The sequence below is a fragment of the Miscanthus floridulus genome, chromosome 16 (genome assembly GCF_019320115.1).
Source record: "Miscanthus floridulus cultivar M001 chromosome 16, ASM1932011v1, whole genome shotgun sequence".
In the NCBI taxonomy this organism is placed as follows: domain Eukaryota; kingdom Viridiplantae; phylum Streptophyta; class Magnoliopsida; order Poales; family Poaceae; genus Miscanthus; species Miscanthus floridulus.
The window spans coordinates 50279716-50296577 of record NC_089595.1 but is presented as its reverse complement, the minus strand read 5'-3'; the positions used below and the strand labels follow the sequence as shown (position 1 = coordinate 50296577).

Below are 16862 nucleotides of genomic sequence, written 5' to 3'. Positions count from 1 at the left end.
ACCAAAGGAACCACGAACACTCACTTAGCGACAGAACCCATTGAAGTAAAGTTGCTCGTTGAGGTACAAGTTGGGGAGACACTGACAAGCCTAGCTCTTCCCCAAACTCTTCCTCACATCTCTCCCTTACTACTCTACTAGCTACTAGGGCCTAAGCCCTTTAGAGTGTTGCTCAAAAGTGGAGAAGCTCTTTACCTTGTGGTGTGTCTGGAATGAGGAGGGGGAGGCCTTCTTTTATAGGTGGAGTAAGATAGTGTGTGCATCTATATTTGGTGCGAAGCTTGGTCTCCATAGCCTCTGCATGGCACCATGTGACCGCCATTCAAAGGAGAGGTAGAGAGGCACTAGGGAGGGGCGGGCGACCCTAGGGGTTGGGCGACCCCTGACTAGGCCCTCTCGCCACTGCCTTTGTGTGGTGGGCCTCTGGGGGTGTATAGGCCATGCCCGTTAAGTTTTACGCCAATTGGAGATCATTTGATTTGGGTTTGGGCTCTCTTTCTCCGCATGGCTAGGCCCTGATTTGGCTTGGTAATGGGCCTTCTCCTTTTGGGGTCTTTTTGCTTTGCACAATACCGTGTCATACTTTGTTTCTTTGTGTATTTAAAATGTATTTTCCATGTATTCCATGAATGCCCTCCTGCAAATGGTCAAACACCAAAACTTATGGAGATTGTTAGTTCTAAAACCCTACATCTAAGCTTGGTGTTTATTTCAGTAGTTTTTATATGATAGTTGGTGGTTAGAAATGTGAGTTAAAGATCGCCAATAGCGGTACATAATACGGGTCGAGGGTGAGAAAGTATCATGGGTGATAGTGGCAGACCAACGAGTAGGTGGCTAAGCAACAAGGGGTGTGTGCTATGTCGCTTCCCGATCGCCGAGGTGGTCCTTCAAATGACATGGGGCAAGTTATCGCTGCCGCCACCGGCATAGGAGCGTGGTGATCTTCCATGCACAGGCGGTGTCTATGGCTATGCAGATGGATGGGAAAGAAGGCCTCTGTATTACAGCGAGGACTGTAGGCTTTGCCAAGAAATCCATATTTTCGAATGGAAAATTGGAAGAAGAAACTAGTAATTCACTCTTTTCGAATGTAGTGTATTCTGATATTTGAAATTTGTCCTCAAATATAGTATATTCTATAGCTTTTAATTTTCTATTGCTTTTGCTTTTCTGTTGTTTTGTTTCAATTTTATTTGTTTCCTTTAGGCCTTGTTTGGATGAATGTGTATCCACTTCAATCCACGTGTTGGAGTGGAATGGAATGGAACTTAGTTTAATTCCACTCGAATCTACTTCAACACATGTGGATTGAGATAAATACATGCGTATCCAAACAAGGTCTTAGGGATTCAACAAAAGTACAAGTACAAAATAGGTTTCCCTGTATAACGTGAGATGTGTCTGGCTTGATTAGATTTATGATGCTCGAACTTTCTTATGTGTGCAGTAAACTTCGAACAGCTATGTGGCTCCTCTGTTAGGCATTAGATCTATGGGAGACTTGATTGGATGAAATCTGTTATGCATATTTACCATACCATAGATCAGAAAGAGAACCAGAAAGAAATCAGCAGGCAAAACCAACCAACAGGGGCTAGAAAATTGCTACCAAATGACCAAAGGACCTAATCTACACCACACTCAATAGAGCTTAACCCACGCAATCGATATGTCTGTGTTACCTTTTATTGAAATTTGTATTAGGTGGGTTAAACTCTATCTAGCCCCAGTTGGTTGCTTTGCCTATAGTTCTCTTTCTGGTTCTCTTTCTGATCTATTGTATACTAATGGTGTTCGCCCTTTCTAATCGGAGGACATGGGCGTATAGATGTTGAAATTTTTTGGATCCTAAGATAGTTTGACCGTAGGAAATATAGATGATCCGAATCACTACGAGTCGATGAACAATGAAATACAGTGATGGCAAGTACCAGGGGCCATCCAACTCGTCCATAGAACCCAACAATTAGTTCAGGATACAAATAGGTATGGCCTAATAAAACAACTAATTAGCTAATTTTTAGCCATGGCTAACTAGTCGCAGTTCATCCAAATAGGGCCTAAGACAGTCCAATACTTAGAAATCTTGACAGGTCGGATAATAGTTTTGATGAAACAACAAAATACAGATCGTGTCCACTCTTGCGCCGAGTTCACCACCTCCATCTGCCATTTATCTTGTGCACCTCCACCTTGAGCTTAGCTTCATCATCATCCAGCTCCTCCCATTCCTCATTGTCATCATTGCTATAGGTGGCCTCACGGATCACGCTAAAGAAGCAGGTGTCACCGATGTTGAGGTTGTTGTCAGCGTAGAAGGCACCCCACCCGTACTTGAATGACACACACAAGACTTTGTTCATGAAGGTCCTCTCTAAGCCCATGAACTAGGTCTGCCCAGCCATCTGCAGCTCGACCATGCATCGCTGCTTGTAGTCGTGCGCTCGCTCGAAGTCCACTAGGACGTTCTTCGCCTCGCACAAAAAAAGACTAATGACAAAGAGAGCAATGGTAACTTGCGACATCATCGGTACGTTCTGTGTCTCGCGCGAGTGCTCACTAGATACTTCGCTTTGAGGTGGTACTTCTTCAGGATCACTACAAAACTCCTCGGCTCCACGATGGGTAGGGAGAGCTAACTATCATCGGCCTCGAAGTTGTGCGGGTACTGCTTGCGGCAGGTGGTAAGGTCAAAGACCTTGACATTAATATATGTTCGGCCATCATATCGCAATACAAGAGAGAACTCGTCTTGAAGGTTGAGGGCATGGGCGAACTGCTTCGTTGTCCACCGGGCTAGGCTCTTCTCGTCGTCCAAACAAAGCTTGAGTTTCTAGAGACCTCCGACAGCCTAGGCAATTGCAGTCGGCAACTTCTACGTTCACATAGATCGACATAGCTAGATAAAGGGACAAGTTCGTTCCCAATGGCAAACCCCTGTAGATCAAATTCAGCAAATAGAAAACGGACACTTACCAATTTTTTTGCATACGTTCTAGGATGAAGGACCTTCAAGCACTCCAGGCCGCTCTGGCTCAGTCCTGCCATGTCTTCTTGCGGACCCGCCGTGCCAACTAGGGTACTTGACAATATTAAAGAATCCTTGCTGATATATCTCTGTTCTTGTTCTCCTCTCATGGGGGGCTTTCTTTTTATGTGTTTCTGGTGTTGTCACAAACATAAGGAGTGCATGCACTAATGGGGCATCAGTGGAGGAGCTAACATGTAGTAAAAACCAACGCTGAGGCTCATGTTGTCTCATCAGCTTAAATGGAGAAGACGTGCTCTGTTTTGATCAGTGAATAGTTGGGAACATCAATGCTCCTGCATCTCTGGTCGAACACACCTTCTGTGGTATGACAAGTTGTGATTCCCTAGAGAGCATGATGGTACCCGAGGCAAAGCACACCGGTTAGAAAAAAAATCTTTATCTTGCGTTGCCCTAGAGTTTCTGTGATGGTCTGAGCATTGTAAATCTAACCGAGCTGGACACGCCTTCAGTCTGCCCCTCGACTACTATGATTGCTTGGATTGGAATCAAATAAGTACAAAAAATACCTATCAGAACCGCACTAGGCATTCAAATCTTGAGCGTGTCAAAAGCTCCTTTTCTCGAGTCACTTCTTGTGTCTAGCTTTCCTAACGCATTTGCTTCACTCTCTTATTTTACTATGCTCATAAGAAAGTCCGACATACAACACATTTGATCTCGTTGGACACTATATAGTACCAAGCTATGAATATAACTATTGCCTATGGAGTGCACTCAGTCATAACATTTGTATCAGTAGTAGTACTAGTCATGAGTGACTTTGATCTATGTTGAACCCAACTCATCTTATTTTTGTGTATTTGATAAGATTTATTGAACTTGCAAGAACCATGCATCAAGGATTTTTTTTTATTCAGAAATTTTATACTTTACAGGATCACACAAGGTTCGGATGTCTGAAATCTTGACTACTCGGATGACATGCTCCTGCATTCCCGCATAGGCGCGCGCGCATGGGTGGTGTCAGCAGCCTATTGCAGCATGGGACGTCGTCTCCTGGCCTGTCGCATTGGCGTGACGTGGCGAAGCCTCGCCGCCCACCCACGCAAATGTCTCGGTCGTAGGGTAGTCGACGGCTCCCAAACTATAATAGCAGAGACAAGGGGTGAGAGGAAAGGTTATACCTGCTACCTTCTCTCTCTAGAGCTCCCGATTCTATCCCAAAACTTTTGCCTTCCATCCTACAGCGCCACCAACGCCTCCTGCCAAGACCATGGCGGAGCGTACGATGTCGTCTGTCGATGTGGAGTCCCCGGAGGCCTTCAACACCGACAATCCTCCACCGATAGATGGATCTCTCATCGGCCTTCTCTCTAACCCGCCAGTTCCTCCTTTGGAGATGGATCATCACTGCTCTTCATGTTATTTATCTTCATTTAACCAATGTATGCGTGCAATGCTCACACTAGTATTTTTGTTCATGCTATTTAATTTAACTAGTATTTGGAATTTGCCTACTATCTCAACAGGTGATCATGGCCGTGATGTAGGGTTTTCCGCCGGTGTTCGACGGACGATGACATCGCCTATCTGATTGAGAGTTTCGAGCCGACCGCCAATGCCATCTTACCAAAGGTGGACGTGGAGGAGATCCTACATGCTAACCTCAACCCTTGATCTGTGGGACACATCAGTAGTATTAGTAGTCATGAATAGGTTTAATCTATGGGACACGCTTGCAAATATGTGAACTATTATTTGCATGTTGGTGTTCACTTTTGTTGAACTTTATATTAAGCCTTGTTTGGATGCATGTGTATCCACATCAATTCATAAGTATTGGAGTGGAATAGAATAGAATTTAGTTTAATTCCACTCTAATCCACTTCAACATATGTCGATTGAGATGAATACATGGACATCCTTATTTGGATGCATGTGTATCCACTTCAATCCACATGTGTTGGAGTGGAATGAAATGGAATTTAGTTTAATTCCACTCCAATCCACTTCAACACATGTGGATTGAGATGAATACATGCGCATCCAACCAAGGCCTTAGGTGGGTTAAACTCTGTTGAGCGTGGTGTAACTCAGGTTCTTTGGTCATTTTGTAGCTGTTTTGTAGCCCCTATTGGTTGCTTTTCGCTGTAGATTTCTTTTTAGTTGTCTTTGATCTAATCTATAATATGCTAAATATTCATGAGTGCCTTTGATCTCTATTGAAGCCAACTCGTATTTTTTATAAAATTTGTTGAACTTAAAAGAACCATGCAGTGAGGAGTTCATTTGAACAAGTCTAGAATATTGTTTTTGCTTTTGCTTTTCTGTTGTTTTATTTTGATTTTATTTGTTTCCTTTAGGGATTCAACAAAAGTACTTGTACGAAACAGGTTTTTATGTATAACAAGATATGTGTCTGACTTAGTCTGATTTACGATGCTGGGACTTTCTTGTGTGCATAGTAAATTTGAATACCTATATGGCTCCCTAAAGGAAACAAATCTGAAGAAGGTACATGTGACAACTATTACAATTTCAGCACCAGGAGCAAGTCTCGCACTTACAATCTGTTGAGCGTGATGTAGCTCAGGTCCTTTGGTTTATGTTTGTTTTTTGTTGTCTTGGTGTCTTTGTCAATCTTTGTTGAACTTGCAAGAACCTTGCAATGAGGAGCAAGTCTCGCCTCAGTGTAATGCAGAGTAGAGGAGCCATTGGTGTTGAAATGTGATTGCACATGTAAGAAAGTCGACCGCAAGTCTCGCCTTAGTCTAATGTAGAGCAGATGAGCCATTGGTGTTGAAATGTTATTGCACACGTAAGAAAGTCTGACCTCTGTACATTTGAACACGTCTGATAGTATCCTCCGTAGTTTTCCTTGTCTTCCTGTGATGCTTGTTACTATGTCGTTTATGATTTTAAGTTTGACTCACTTAATAGTAGCATAGCCTAGTAGTACAATATGGTGGGTGCATTGTAGTGCTTTCAAAGTGTCATTTTTTGTGTATTTTGGAGTGCCCTCATCAGCATACCTCATGTACCCATGACATTAGAAATCAATATAAGTATTGTACTATAGCTGAATTAACGGATGAAACAGCGACAGGAGCTATAACACCACCGTAACACATGTGCACACCAAACAAATAATTCAATTTGCAAACAAAACAAAGATAGCACACTAGTTTAGCTGAAATAATGACAACATCCATCATTAAGCAAATTAACATGTCCATAGACAAGCAAACAATATTGGTCCATTTAAAATACATGACAGAGAGATACATCAAATGCAGCTTTATTTACTACTCTACTAATGAATCCAAGAACAAAAAACATAAGGAAGGTAGTATGGTCTACAGATGAACTCTTTTTTAACGGTACGTCTACCATACCGAAAGTCACAAATAGGGATGGCATGAATTTGTTCCATCCTCCCTAGCAAAGAAAATCAAATTCTATTCTGGGTGAACTGTGATCACTATGTCCTTGTCAACAAAATATGGGTAACCAAATCTCATATTAATCCTTCCAAACAGGATCCACGTGGTGACCGTATATTTCAATGACCAATTATCAGTACCAAGTCTTCAAGGATCTAGATTGAAAGCTTGAAATCATTGGGACCATCAACAGTACATACACACAAGTGACCCTAAGCTTGATGCATGGAGTGGTGAAGACCATCTGGCCTATCAATTTTCCTCCATGTGTTTTCCTCCATATCCACAGCAAGTATCATATAGTACCTCCTAAAGTGTCCCATAATGTGCAAATAACCGTTAAGAAACACACTTGGTTGTCTATAAAATGTCACAACAGTATGCTCGCCCCATTCAGATTTCTTATAGATCCATGCTACAGTTGAGATGAGTAGATCTCCACACCTGCGCACACAGCGTTGACATCCATATATTTAATCACGTGGAAGTACAAGGAGGCTGTGGATCGAATGACACCATGGCCAACATCATGGGTGCTAGGGGCGGCAGAATTTTAAACTTCTAGGTCATTAGATTGCAGACGACATAACGGTATCCATCAGTCCTAAGGCACCAGCATAGGATGAGGCCATTGCAGCAATCTGAGAGAGCTACATTGTCAATATTGAAGAGCAAGAATTCCAAGGAGTGGGGCCGTACACCACGGACGACACTAGTGAAGTTTTGATTGTCGTTCTCACTATCGTAGAAGAAGCCAGCCATAGTTTGGGACAAGTTCTTATGGTTGTTGGGGTCTGAGATGAGTTTTTTCTAGGAGTGACATACACATTTGCAGCAGAACAAGGAGCGGGTGGGGAGGTGGTGGGCGATCTAAAAAATGACATCCTCCGTGAGACTGGCTAGTGCGTTGCTCTTGTTGGGGGCCTCTTCCATTTCGTTAGTGTGCAGTATGATGAGAGCTTCCTCAGTAATGAGAACACTAAAGAGGAAAATAATCCAACAAAGATCCATCAGTGAAGTCCATAACTCATACCAAAGTACAACTTTAACAACCATTAACAATTTTTATGGTACGACCTCATCTAAATTTATAGTAGCACCACATAGATATATATAACTCAAACTAGAGTAGCAGTTAATGGAGCTGTAACCATTACAATTCTAGCTAAATTAAGTCTAACCATCACACTTACAGTCAGTACATGAGCTCAAAGCTTACCTCCTCTATGCTGAGATTGGCAGTGAGTAAATTTTATAAATCCACAACTTGTATCAAAATGCAACTTTAACAACCATTAATAATATTCGTGGTACACAATGCACAAACTTTAGCTTACATTACAAACAAGTTAAAGTTGCTGCAAAATAATAACAACATCCATCCAAGACAATCAAACAACAATGATCCATTTAAACATGTCATGACAAAGAGATACATCATGGAACTTTATTTATTCCTCGGCTAATGACTCCAACTCCGAGAACAAGGAAACATAGGAAAGATAGTAAGGTCTGCTATTGATTTCTGGTAGGATGCCATGTTTCAAAAACTAACTATAACATGTAGGGATGATATAAACTTTTTTGTTGTCCATGTTATATGCAACGATGCCATTCCCCCCCCCCAACCCCAACAAAGAGAAGCAAATTCTATTCTGGGTGAACCGTTGAGTAGTACTCATTAACATCGTAGTACGAGTAATAACTAAATCCAATGTTAGTCTATGCAAATACCTTCAAAATGCTGACAATATGCTTCATTGTGCATTTATTAGTACCATAGTCATCAAGTATTCAGATTGAAAGTTTGGACATATTGCGACCATGAACAGTACATACACACAAGTGACCCTAAGCTTGATAGATGGAGGGCAAAGAACCACGCGGGTAAGGAATTTTCCTCCATGTCTCTCCCTCCATATCCATAACAAGTATCTGAGGGTAAAACCCCGAGCACCCCATAATGTGCAGACAACCGTTGAGATACACAATTTCTGATGATCTTATTTCTTCTGATCTCTCAATTATCACACAAGTATTCGGTCCCTATTTAGATTCCTTACAGATCCATGCTATAGTGTTAGATGAGTAGATGTCCACACCCTTACACTTATCATCCTACTCCTCTTCTATATATTCAATCACATGGAAGTGCGAGGAGACTGTCGGATCGAACCCCAATCGAGCCTCATCAACTGAATGGATGCTAGGCGGTAGTTTCTTGAACTTCTTTGTTGCCGGATTACAAATGACATAGCGATATAATCCATCAACCCCTCGCACCAGCATAGGATGAGGCCGTTGTAGATATCTGAGATAGCTATATTGTCCAAGGTGAAGGGCAAGAAGGACAAGGATGGGTGTTCATCGGTGACTCTGGTGTAGCGTCGATGGCCTTGGTTGAGGTCATAGAAGAAGCCGGTCAGAGTCCAGAGCAACACCTTATAGTTGTTGTAGTCTTTGATGAGGTGGTTCTAGGAGCGACAGACACATTTGCAGCAGAACAAGGAGCGGACGGGGAGGCGACGGAGGATCTTGACAACGACATCGTCCGTGAGGCTGGCCAGTGTGTTTCTCTTGTTGGAGGCCTCCTGTATTTAGTATGTGTGCAGTAGGATGAGAGCTTGCTCAGTAATGAGATCACTGAAGAGGAAAATAATCCAACAAAGATCCATCACACTTATAATCAACACACGAGCTCAGAGCTTCTTCCATAGGAGACATTATAGTAACAAAACTGAACATATGCAGAAAATCAAGACATCAGCAAAAAACCAACCAGTGCCACCTCCTAGTTCTTTTCATCATCATATCATTGGCCTAACCAGATCTACAACGCAAGAATGTTTCTTGTATACCTCATGTTCAAGCAAGGACCAAAACAGTGAAGCGAACAGGAAAAGGCAAGAAAGGAGACCTGCGGATCAGATCTGTCGCCTATGCCACAGCACACAACGGACATGGACGCCAATGCAGCCGCGCTCCACTTGCAAGCCCTACCGCCTAGCCTCCAAAAGGACACGGAGCCACCACAGCACACTGGGGATCCTCCACCGCCGCCGTCGCTAGTCTAACGGGCATAGATTTGTTTTCACTTGAAGGAAAAATATCCAATATTGGTTAACCTGTAGGGCATCCACACAGAAAATATAATACTATAACAACTTCAAAGACATGTCAATACAACCAGGCATTTAGCGCAATGGTAAAGACCGTGCATTCATTCCTCCGGGTCCTGGGTTTGATTCCCAGGCATTGAGGGGGTTTTTTTAATTTATTAGACTCCGGCGGCACAAAAGGTACAAGTGACACGCAAGGCATTGGGTCCTATAGGTCGGATGGAGATAGAGAAAGGTCCCATAGGTACACATGACACATGAGCCGTCGGGTCCCACAGGTCGGATGGTCCCACAGGTACACGTGACACGCAAGCCGTCGAGTCCCAAAGGCTGATGGAGATGAAGAACGGTCCCACAGGTACACGTGACACGTAAGCCGTCGGGTCCCATAGGTCAGATGCTAAAGTGTCCCATAGGTATACGTCGGACGGAGAAAGGACCGAGCGGAGACTTTTACGATGAATTGCAAGCGTCACGGATGAGTAACTGCAAGTCCCACAGGTACACGTCGGATGGAGAAGGGTGTGGAGATCTATGACGAAGCCATTCGTTACAGATCGAATATTGTTCATCACAGATGTGTAATTAGTTCAATGACGAAGCCCTGTTCGTCACAGGTTTAAAGAAAATCGTCACAGATAAGTCACGCGAGTGATCTGTGACGAAACCATGCGCTCTTCTATGACGTTTTTTATGACGATGCCTAATTTCGTCACAGGAAGGGGTTGTAGGACCATCACCTCCGATCTATGATGAAACAAAAATATTCATCATAAAAAACGATCTTCTATGACAGTTTTAGATTCTTAAGATTTTCATCGTAAAAGTGGATATTTCTACTAGCGTTAAAAAGTGGATTTTCGTCGTAAAAAGCGATCTTTTATGCCAGGTCCGACGAGGGCGAGCTCCGATGAGGGTGAGCTCCGGCAAGAGGGGAGGGGGAATGGCAGGCACGCTAGGGCTTGGCCAGAGTTCCGTGGCCCTAGTGCGTCGCGGCAGGGCTTGGGCAGCGGCGGCCGGCGGGGGCGAGAGCGAGGAGGAGAGTGGCCACCGGCCAGGAGAAAGAAGAGAGAGGGTGGCGAGCAAGAGGTCGAAGGCGGCCATGCGCACCGCCGCCGTCTTTTTTACAGTTGACCCGACGGTATAGGACCTGGCGTTTAACCCCCGAAAAAAAAAGAAAAAAAGAAAAGAAAGAACACCCATCCACTCTTCTCCTTCGCCTTGTTCACCAAACCAAACAGAAGCCGTACTCCACCGCTCCTCTCCCCAATCAGCCATGCTCGCCCACCGTTTCCTCCTCGTCGCCGCCGCCGCCGCGGCTGCTGTGAGCGTCACCGCCTTCGCTAAGCCGACGGCGTATGAAGCCCTCGCCGACTTCGACTTTCCGCCGGGGATCCTCCCCAAGGGCGTGGTCGCCTACACGCTCGACAACGCAACGGGCGCCTTCACGGCCACGCTCGATGCCTCCGCGTCCGGCACCGGATCCTCCGTCTGCGAGTTCTCCATCCAGGGATCCTACTCGCTCCGCTACCAGACCAAGATCACCGGCAAGATCGCCCCCGACCACCTCACCGACCTCCAGGGGGTCTCCGTCAAGGTCCTCTTCCTCTGGATCAACATCGTCGAGGTCACCCGCCGCGGCGACAACCTCGAGTTCTCCGTCGGCATCGCCTCCGCCAACTTCGGGATTGAGAACTTCCTCGAGTGCCCCACCTGCGGCTGCGGGTTCAACTGCAACGACCTGCTCATGCTCCAAAAGCCGGGGGCCGCCACCGCCAAGCTGCGCCTGCGAGGTGCCTTCTAGAATTCCACTTCTGCAGATTCGGTGACTGCTGCTGTAAGCTGCCACTACTAGTATGTCTTAGTAGATGTGGGTTAATAAAGAGGGCAAACTTGAAAGATCCCAGCTTTTAGATGTGGGATGGGGGTAGCAAGTTCAGGACTCGATTTCATGTTTCACCAACTGTTTCAGACAGTTTTAGGAACGACCAGAGAAGCAATTAAGATCTTTCAAATATTTTAATTTATATTTCTCTATGGAAATTGTCTTCTTTCCATTGAGATGTTTGCCCTCATGTGAATTAGTTTCTGAAGTGGTGACAGTTGAATCGTATGGTTATGGATGGTTGCTTCAAGTGCTTGTTGTCACGCAGTTTTCTTTTTTGATGGGACAAAATATTTGTTCTCACACAGTTGGGAGAAGCTTAAATCAGTAATAGAGTAACTTTTTACTTTACAAGAGCAACACCATTGTTGCTACTGTGATTTCACTTCAGAAGCAATCAGATTTAAGAAAGGAGTTAACCTTTTTTCCTAAAAAGGAGGAGAATTGCAACAATATTTAAAGTCATTCAAAGGTTTTTTTTTTGGTTTACAGTTGGAAAACAATGATGAGAAATAGAAAAGTATAATTTGTTAATTTGTTGTAGTTGAATTGCCGGTTATATATGGTGTGCTTTAATTGTCTGTTTGTAGTTGGTTTAAGGCTTCTTTAATTTGCCATTTTGAGAAGAAATGAAGTTTTGCTTTTGGACCATTGTGTGTGTGTGTGTGTCTGGAGATTGTTGCTACAATGATTTCAAAAGGAGCTAGATTTTTCTAAGGACACTACAGTTTTCTTCCAAAAAGAGTGGAATTGCTTAGTACAAAGCACCATGTACCTAGTACCTTTGACATGGCAGTTTCTGCTTCACTATAGCTAGTTTACTATCATCTTCTCTTTTTTTTTTGTTCTCGAACATGCAGAAGAGCTGCATATGCATTAATAGAAGAAAAGAGTTACAACACACAGGCATGCTAGTTTATTATTATCATTTGGTTATGTTTATAGTTCCCTTTTCTATACTTCTCAGCTTTTAGTTTGATAGCAAGTTCAGAAAGAACTTGATTTCATGCTTCTTGTACTATTTCAGACAGTTTAGGGGCTGTTCGGTTGCCAGGGAATGCATCCCTGGAGCCATTCCAACCAGGAATGATGTGTTAATTTAAACTATCTTTGATCACCTGGAATGATTCCTGGTGGAATCAAGGCCAAACGAACGAGCCCTTAGAGAGACCAGAGAAGGAATTAAGATCCATCATCGGTTCTAATTTATGAATCCCTTGTGGAAATTGTGTTCTTTCCCTTGTGATGTCTGCTGCATGTGAATCAATTTCTGAAGTGCTGGTTGTTGAATCCAATGGTTATGGATGGTTTGCATTTTGATGGGAAGTGGTTTCTTTCCATCCTAGTTGGAAAATAAGCATGGGAAAGGGAATAGAAATTTATGTACATGTGTATGTGAACCTTATATGCTGCTCCCAATCTCCCATTGGAATTCCAAAGCTTACTTTATTATGTCCTGGTAGTTGAAACCCACGGCTGTGAATGGTGTGCTTTAATTGTCTGCTATTGTAGTTGGTTGAAGCCATGAAGGCTTCATTAGTTTGCCATGTCAAGTAAAAATGAACTGTTGCTTTCAGACTGTCGAGAGAGATCTTAATTTAGTATGTGTGGTAGAAGAGATATTATTGTTGCTACATTGCTTTCGAAAGGAGCTAGAATTTTCTTCCTTTGTAATTTTCTATGCTTAGTATAAAACACTATTTACCTTTGACATAAAATGTCTTATTTTTGTCCAGTTAGATTACTAGTATTGTCACTTGGTAATGTTTGTAATTTCTAATAACTGCACTCTCTATACTTCAGAAGCAATCAAATTTTAAGAAATGAGTTGACCTTTTTTCCTGAAAAGGAAGAGAATTGCAACAACATTTAAAGTTATTCAAACTTTTTTTCTTTCTAGTTGGAAAATAATGGAGAGCAAAGGAGCTACATTTTTCTAGGGACACTACAGTTTTCTTCCAAAAAGAGTTGAATTGCTGAGTACAAAGCACTATGTACCTTTGACATGACAATTTCTGCTTCACTATAGCTAGTTTACTATCATCTTCTCTCCTTTTTTCCTCAAACATACAGAAGAGCTGCATATCATTGCATTATGGAAGAAAAGAGTTGTAACGCACAGACATGCTAGTTTATTATTATCATTTGGTTATGTTTATAGTTCTCTTTTCTATACTTCTCAGCTTTTAGTTTGATAGCAAGTTCAGAAAGAACTTGATGTACGCTTCATGTACTATTTCAGGCTGTTTAGAGAGACCCGAGAAGGAATTAGGATCAATCATTGGTTCTAATTTATGAGTCCCTTGTGGAAATTTTGTTCTTTCCCTTGTCATGTGTGCTGCATGTGAATGAATTTGTGAAGTTAGTTGTTGAATCCAATGGTTATGGATGGTTCGCATTGGTTATCTGTCGTGGTTGTTGGCTGAAAACTTCAGTAGTTTGCATTTTGATGGGAAATGGTTTCTTTCCATCCTAGTTGGAAAATAACCATGGGAAAGGGAATATAAATTTCTGTGCATGTGTATGTGAACCTTATATGCTTCTCTCAATCTCCCATTGGAATTCCGAATCTTAATTTATTGTGTCCTGGTAGTTGAAACCCACGGCTGTGAAATGTGTGAATGGTTTGCTTTCATTGTCTGCTATTGTAGTTGGTTGAAGCCTTGAAGGCTTCATTAGTTTGCCATTTCGAGTAAAAATGAACTATTGCTTTCAGACTGTCAAGAGATCTTAATTCAGTATGTGTGGCACAAGAGATATTATTGTTGCTGTAATTTTCTATGCTTAGTATAAACACTATGTACCTTTGACATGAAAATGTCTATTTCTGTCCAGTGATATTACTAGTATTATCACTTGGTAATGTTTGTGCTTCGTAATAACTCCACCTCTGTACTTCTCAACTTTCCGTTCGCATGGCAAGTTCAGGAAGAACTTGATGTCATGTTTCATGTACTGTTTAATACAGTCTAGAGACCAGAGAAACAATTTAGATTTGTCATAGGTTCTAGTTTATGAATCCCTTTCGGAAATCACGCTCTCTACCTTGTGATGTCTGCTTCATGTGGATGGCTGTGATAGTTTAATCCCATGGCTTTGGCCTATGGATTGTGGTTTGAACATCTGTTCTGGTAGACTGGTAGTTGTTTGATGGGTTCATGCCATTTTGAGTGGACATGAAGATGCTTCCGGGCTGTTGAAAGATGGCTTAGTTGAGCAATCATTATTGTACTATAGGAGCACTGTCTTTTTTTTCAGAAGGAATTAAATGTTAAGAAATAGCTACAATATTTTCCCTAGAGAAGAGGGGATATTGCTATGTAGTTTCTAAACTGCAAAGAATGGTGAAGAAGGAAAAAAAAAGACATAATTGGCTTCAAACATTCCTGTAGATATGTCTTTTTTCCCTTCCCAAACACAAAGGATAACTGTGCATCGTTGCATGAAGAAGAGAGTTATTTCTAGTTTGTTAGATTACATTAGCACTGTTTACAAATTGAAACTCCAACATAGCGTAGCTGTCTATTTTGTGCTGTGTTGATATGTCTTTGAGATAGTAATTTCAGCTGCTCTGGAGCTATTTCGCAATTATTACTTGGTATTGTCTCTAGTTCCTTATCGGTACCTTCAGAGAATTGCAAGATTGTGTGCATTTATATTAAATGCTGTAATTTAAGAGGTTTATACGTAGCCTCATGCTTTGATATTCAGAATCAACAGTGGAGTGATCTTTGGTTTCATTTGTGAATTAAGATTGCTACATTGTCCTTCTATGTGAGTTTCCATTTCGAGGAGTCGTGGTTGTTTTCTTTAGACATTCTGGCTTACAAAGAGGTCATGGCCTCACCAGTTGAACTAGCTATTGGTTGGCGTGTGCTGTAGTTATTGCATAGGAAGAAAATGGGATATAACTGTATGTGAATGCAGGTGTTCTCCCCCTTTGATAAAAAATAACATGGACCTCGAAGTTGGTCAGGTACTGAACGAGTTGTAGACTTCTAGTGGACCCAAGACTGAATCTATTTGGCTAGCACACAAGGGTGTAAACTAAGTTCGTAGGCATTGAAGAGTTCCAGTATCCAGATTGCTCAGAAGAAAGAAAACTCTCTGATTAGATTGCAAATCATTTGAGTGCTTTGATTCCAAAGCTGGTCACCCATTGCCTCAGTAGGAAACTTAATTCAGAACAAGAATACAACTGTTTGAACATTAGAAAAGGGTCAGCCACATACAAAATTAACTAGTTAAGGTTTAGATTTTACATCCCTCAGCTAGATTTCAATGTTCTCTGATGCAACAATTTTGAACTGAAAGGGAAAAAAAAGCAAATATGAAACCACAAAGTGAAAATTCATGTGTTTCAACTATAACAGTTTTTGTCAGTATTACTATGTAGGCAAATGCCTATCAACATCCAATTACTGAAAATTTTAGTCAAGCTGTGCTGTGCAATATCACTCAGCAACCAGCATTGAGTCTGGCAACTCATACTACTAAACGGAATGGATTGAATTGTTTCTGTTGCAGTTACACAGCAAAGAGGCTTACTACATTAGTAAAGCAAGAATATGAAGGGAGATCTTCATAATTGTGTTGACAAATTAGAATCACCATTTGAAGTTGAAGGAGACGAGTTTTTGCTTTATTCTGTTATGTACCCATTTATGTTGTTAGAGATGTATGCTAGATTTGCACCAGAATTGTGAACTTGGCCCCTCAAATACTTGTAACTATCATTGTTATTCCTGTTAGTGAAGGGGTAAAACATCATTTATAGTGTTGCAGTCTGTTTTGCAAAATCAGCTCGTTATTATCTACAAGAATGAGAGATTCTTCTAGCTTCCATAGTTGAAAGATCAAAATAGACGCTATTACAGTTTTAAGGCCAGGTTGTTCAGGACAGATTATATACGGTAGCTTATAACAAAAGATGCGCTCCAGTGTCATAGGTGTAAACTGTAAAGAAAGAACACAAAACACCTTTCCTAGTGGAGAAGATGGAGTTGTTTTCTCTTGTGGTTGTGGACAGTTCACTCTCCAACCCTGAAACCAACGGGATAACAGTGGATTGAAAGGTTTGTTTTGTGCTGTTATAAATGTAGTTAATTCCGTGCTTTCACTGTTGCTTTTGGTATGATGTCCCACCGTATGACGACATGAGCATACAATGGACCCACAAGAATTCCCAATGAACTGCTTAGGAACCGGATCAGTTGGCACAGAAATTACACGAAATTCCTCTCAAATTGGCCCAGAATTAGGATAGCCAATAACAATCGGCTGCCATCTTCAGATAAATAGATGTACATGTAGTTTGGTCGTGTGATCTTAACGGACAGTGCATGCGTCAGTCGTCCTGCAGCATCCTCTGCTTGAGCATCTCGGCGCGCAGGTCGGCGGCGTCCACCTCCTTGGTGCCG

At 42.2% G+C, this 16862-nt stretch overlaps 1 protein-coding gene across 3 annotated transcripts; it reads left to right on the top strand.

The window, feature by feature from the left end:
- Positions 1 to 10626: 10626 nt before the first annotated feature.
- Positions 10627 to 16110, top strand: LOC136513369 (uncharacterized protein At5g01610-like). Of its 3 annotated transcripts, none has more exons than XM_066507370.1 (2): positions 10627 to 11350; positions 15970 to 16110. In XM_066507370.1, exons 1-2 carry the CDS (start codon positions 10834 to 10836, stop codon positions 15996 to 15998), a joined length of 546 nt encoding a protein of 181 aa, XP_066363467.1. In that variant the 5' UTR covers positions 10627 to 10833; the 3' UTR covers positions 15999 to 16110. The 3 variants fall into 3 exon arrangements, with proteins under 3 accessions (XP_066363467.1, XP_066363469.1, XP_066363468.1); XM_066507372.1 differs by lacking the exon at positions 15970 to 16110 and adding an exon at positions 13343 to 13463 and having other exon boundaries at positions 10630 to 11350; XM_066507371.1 differs by lacking the exon at positions 15970 to 16110 and having other exon boundaries at positions 10637 to 11478.
- The last annotated feature ends 752 nt before the right edge of the window (positions 16111 to 16862 follow it).

What these genes read in the sequence shown, in the direction of transcription:
- LOC136513369 (XM_066507370.1), top strand. Translation starts at nt 10,834, where the DNA reads ATGCTCGCCCACCGTTTCCTCCTCGTCGCCGCCGCCGCCGCGGCTGCT. An exon ending in CGCCAAGCTGCGCCTGCGAG is followed by an intron (nt 11,351 to 15,969) that starts GTGCCTTCTAGA and finishes TTTCTGTTGCAG; the next exon opens with TTACACAGCAAAGAGGCTTA.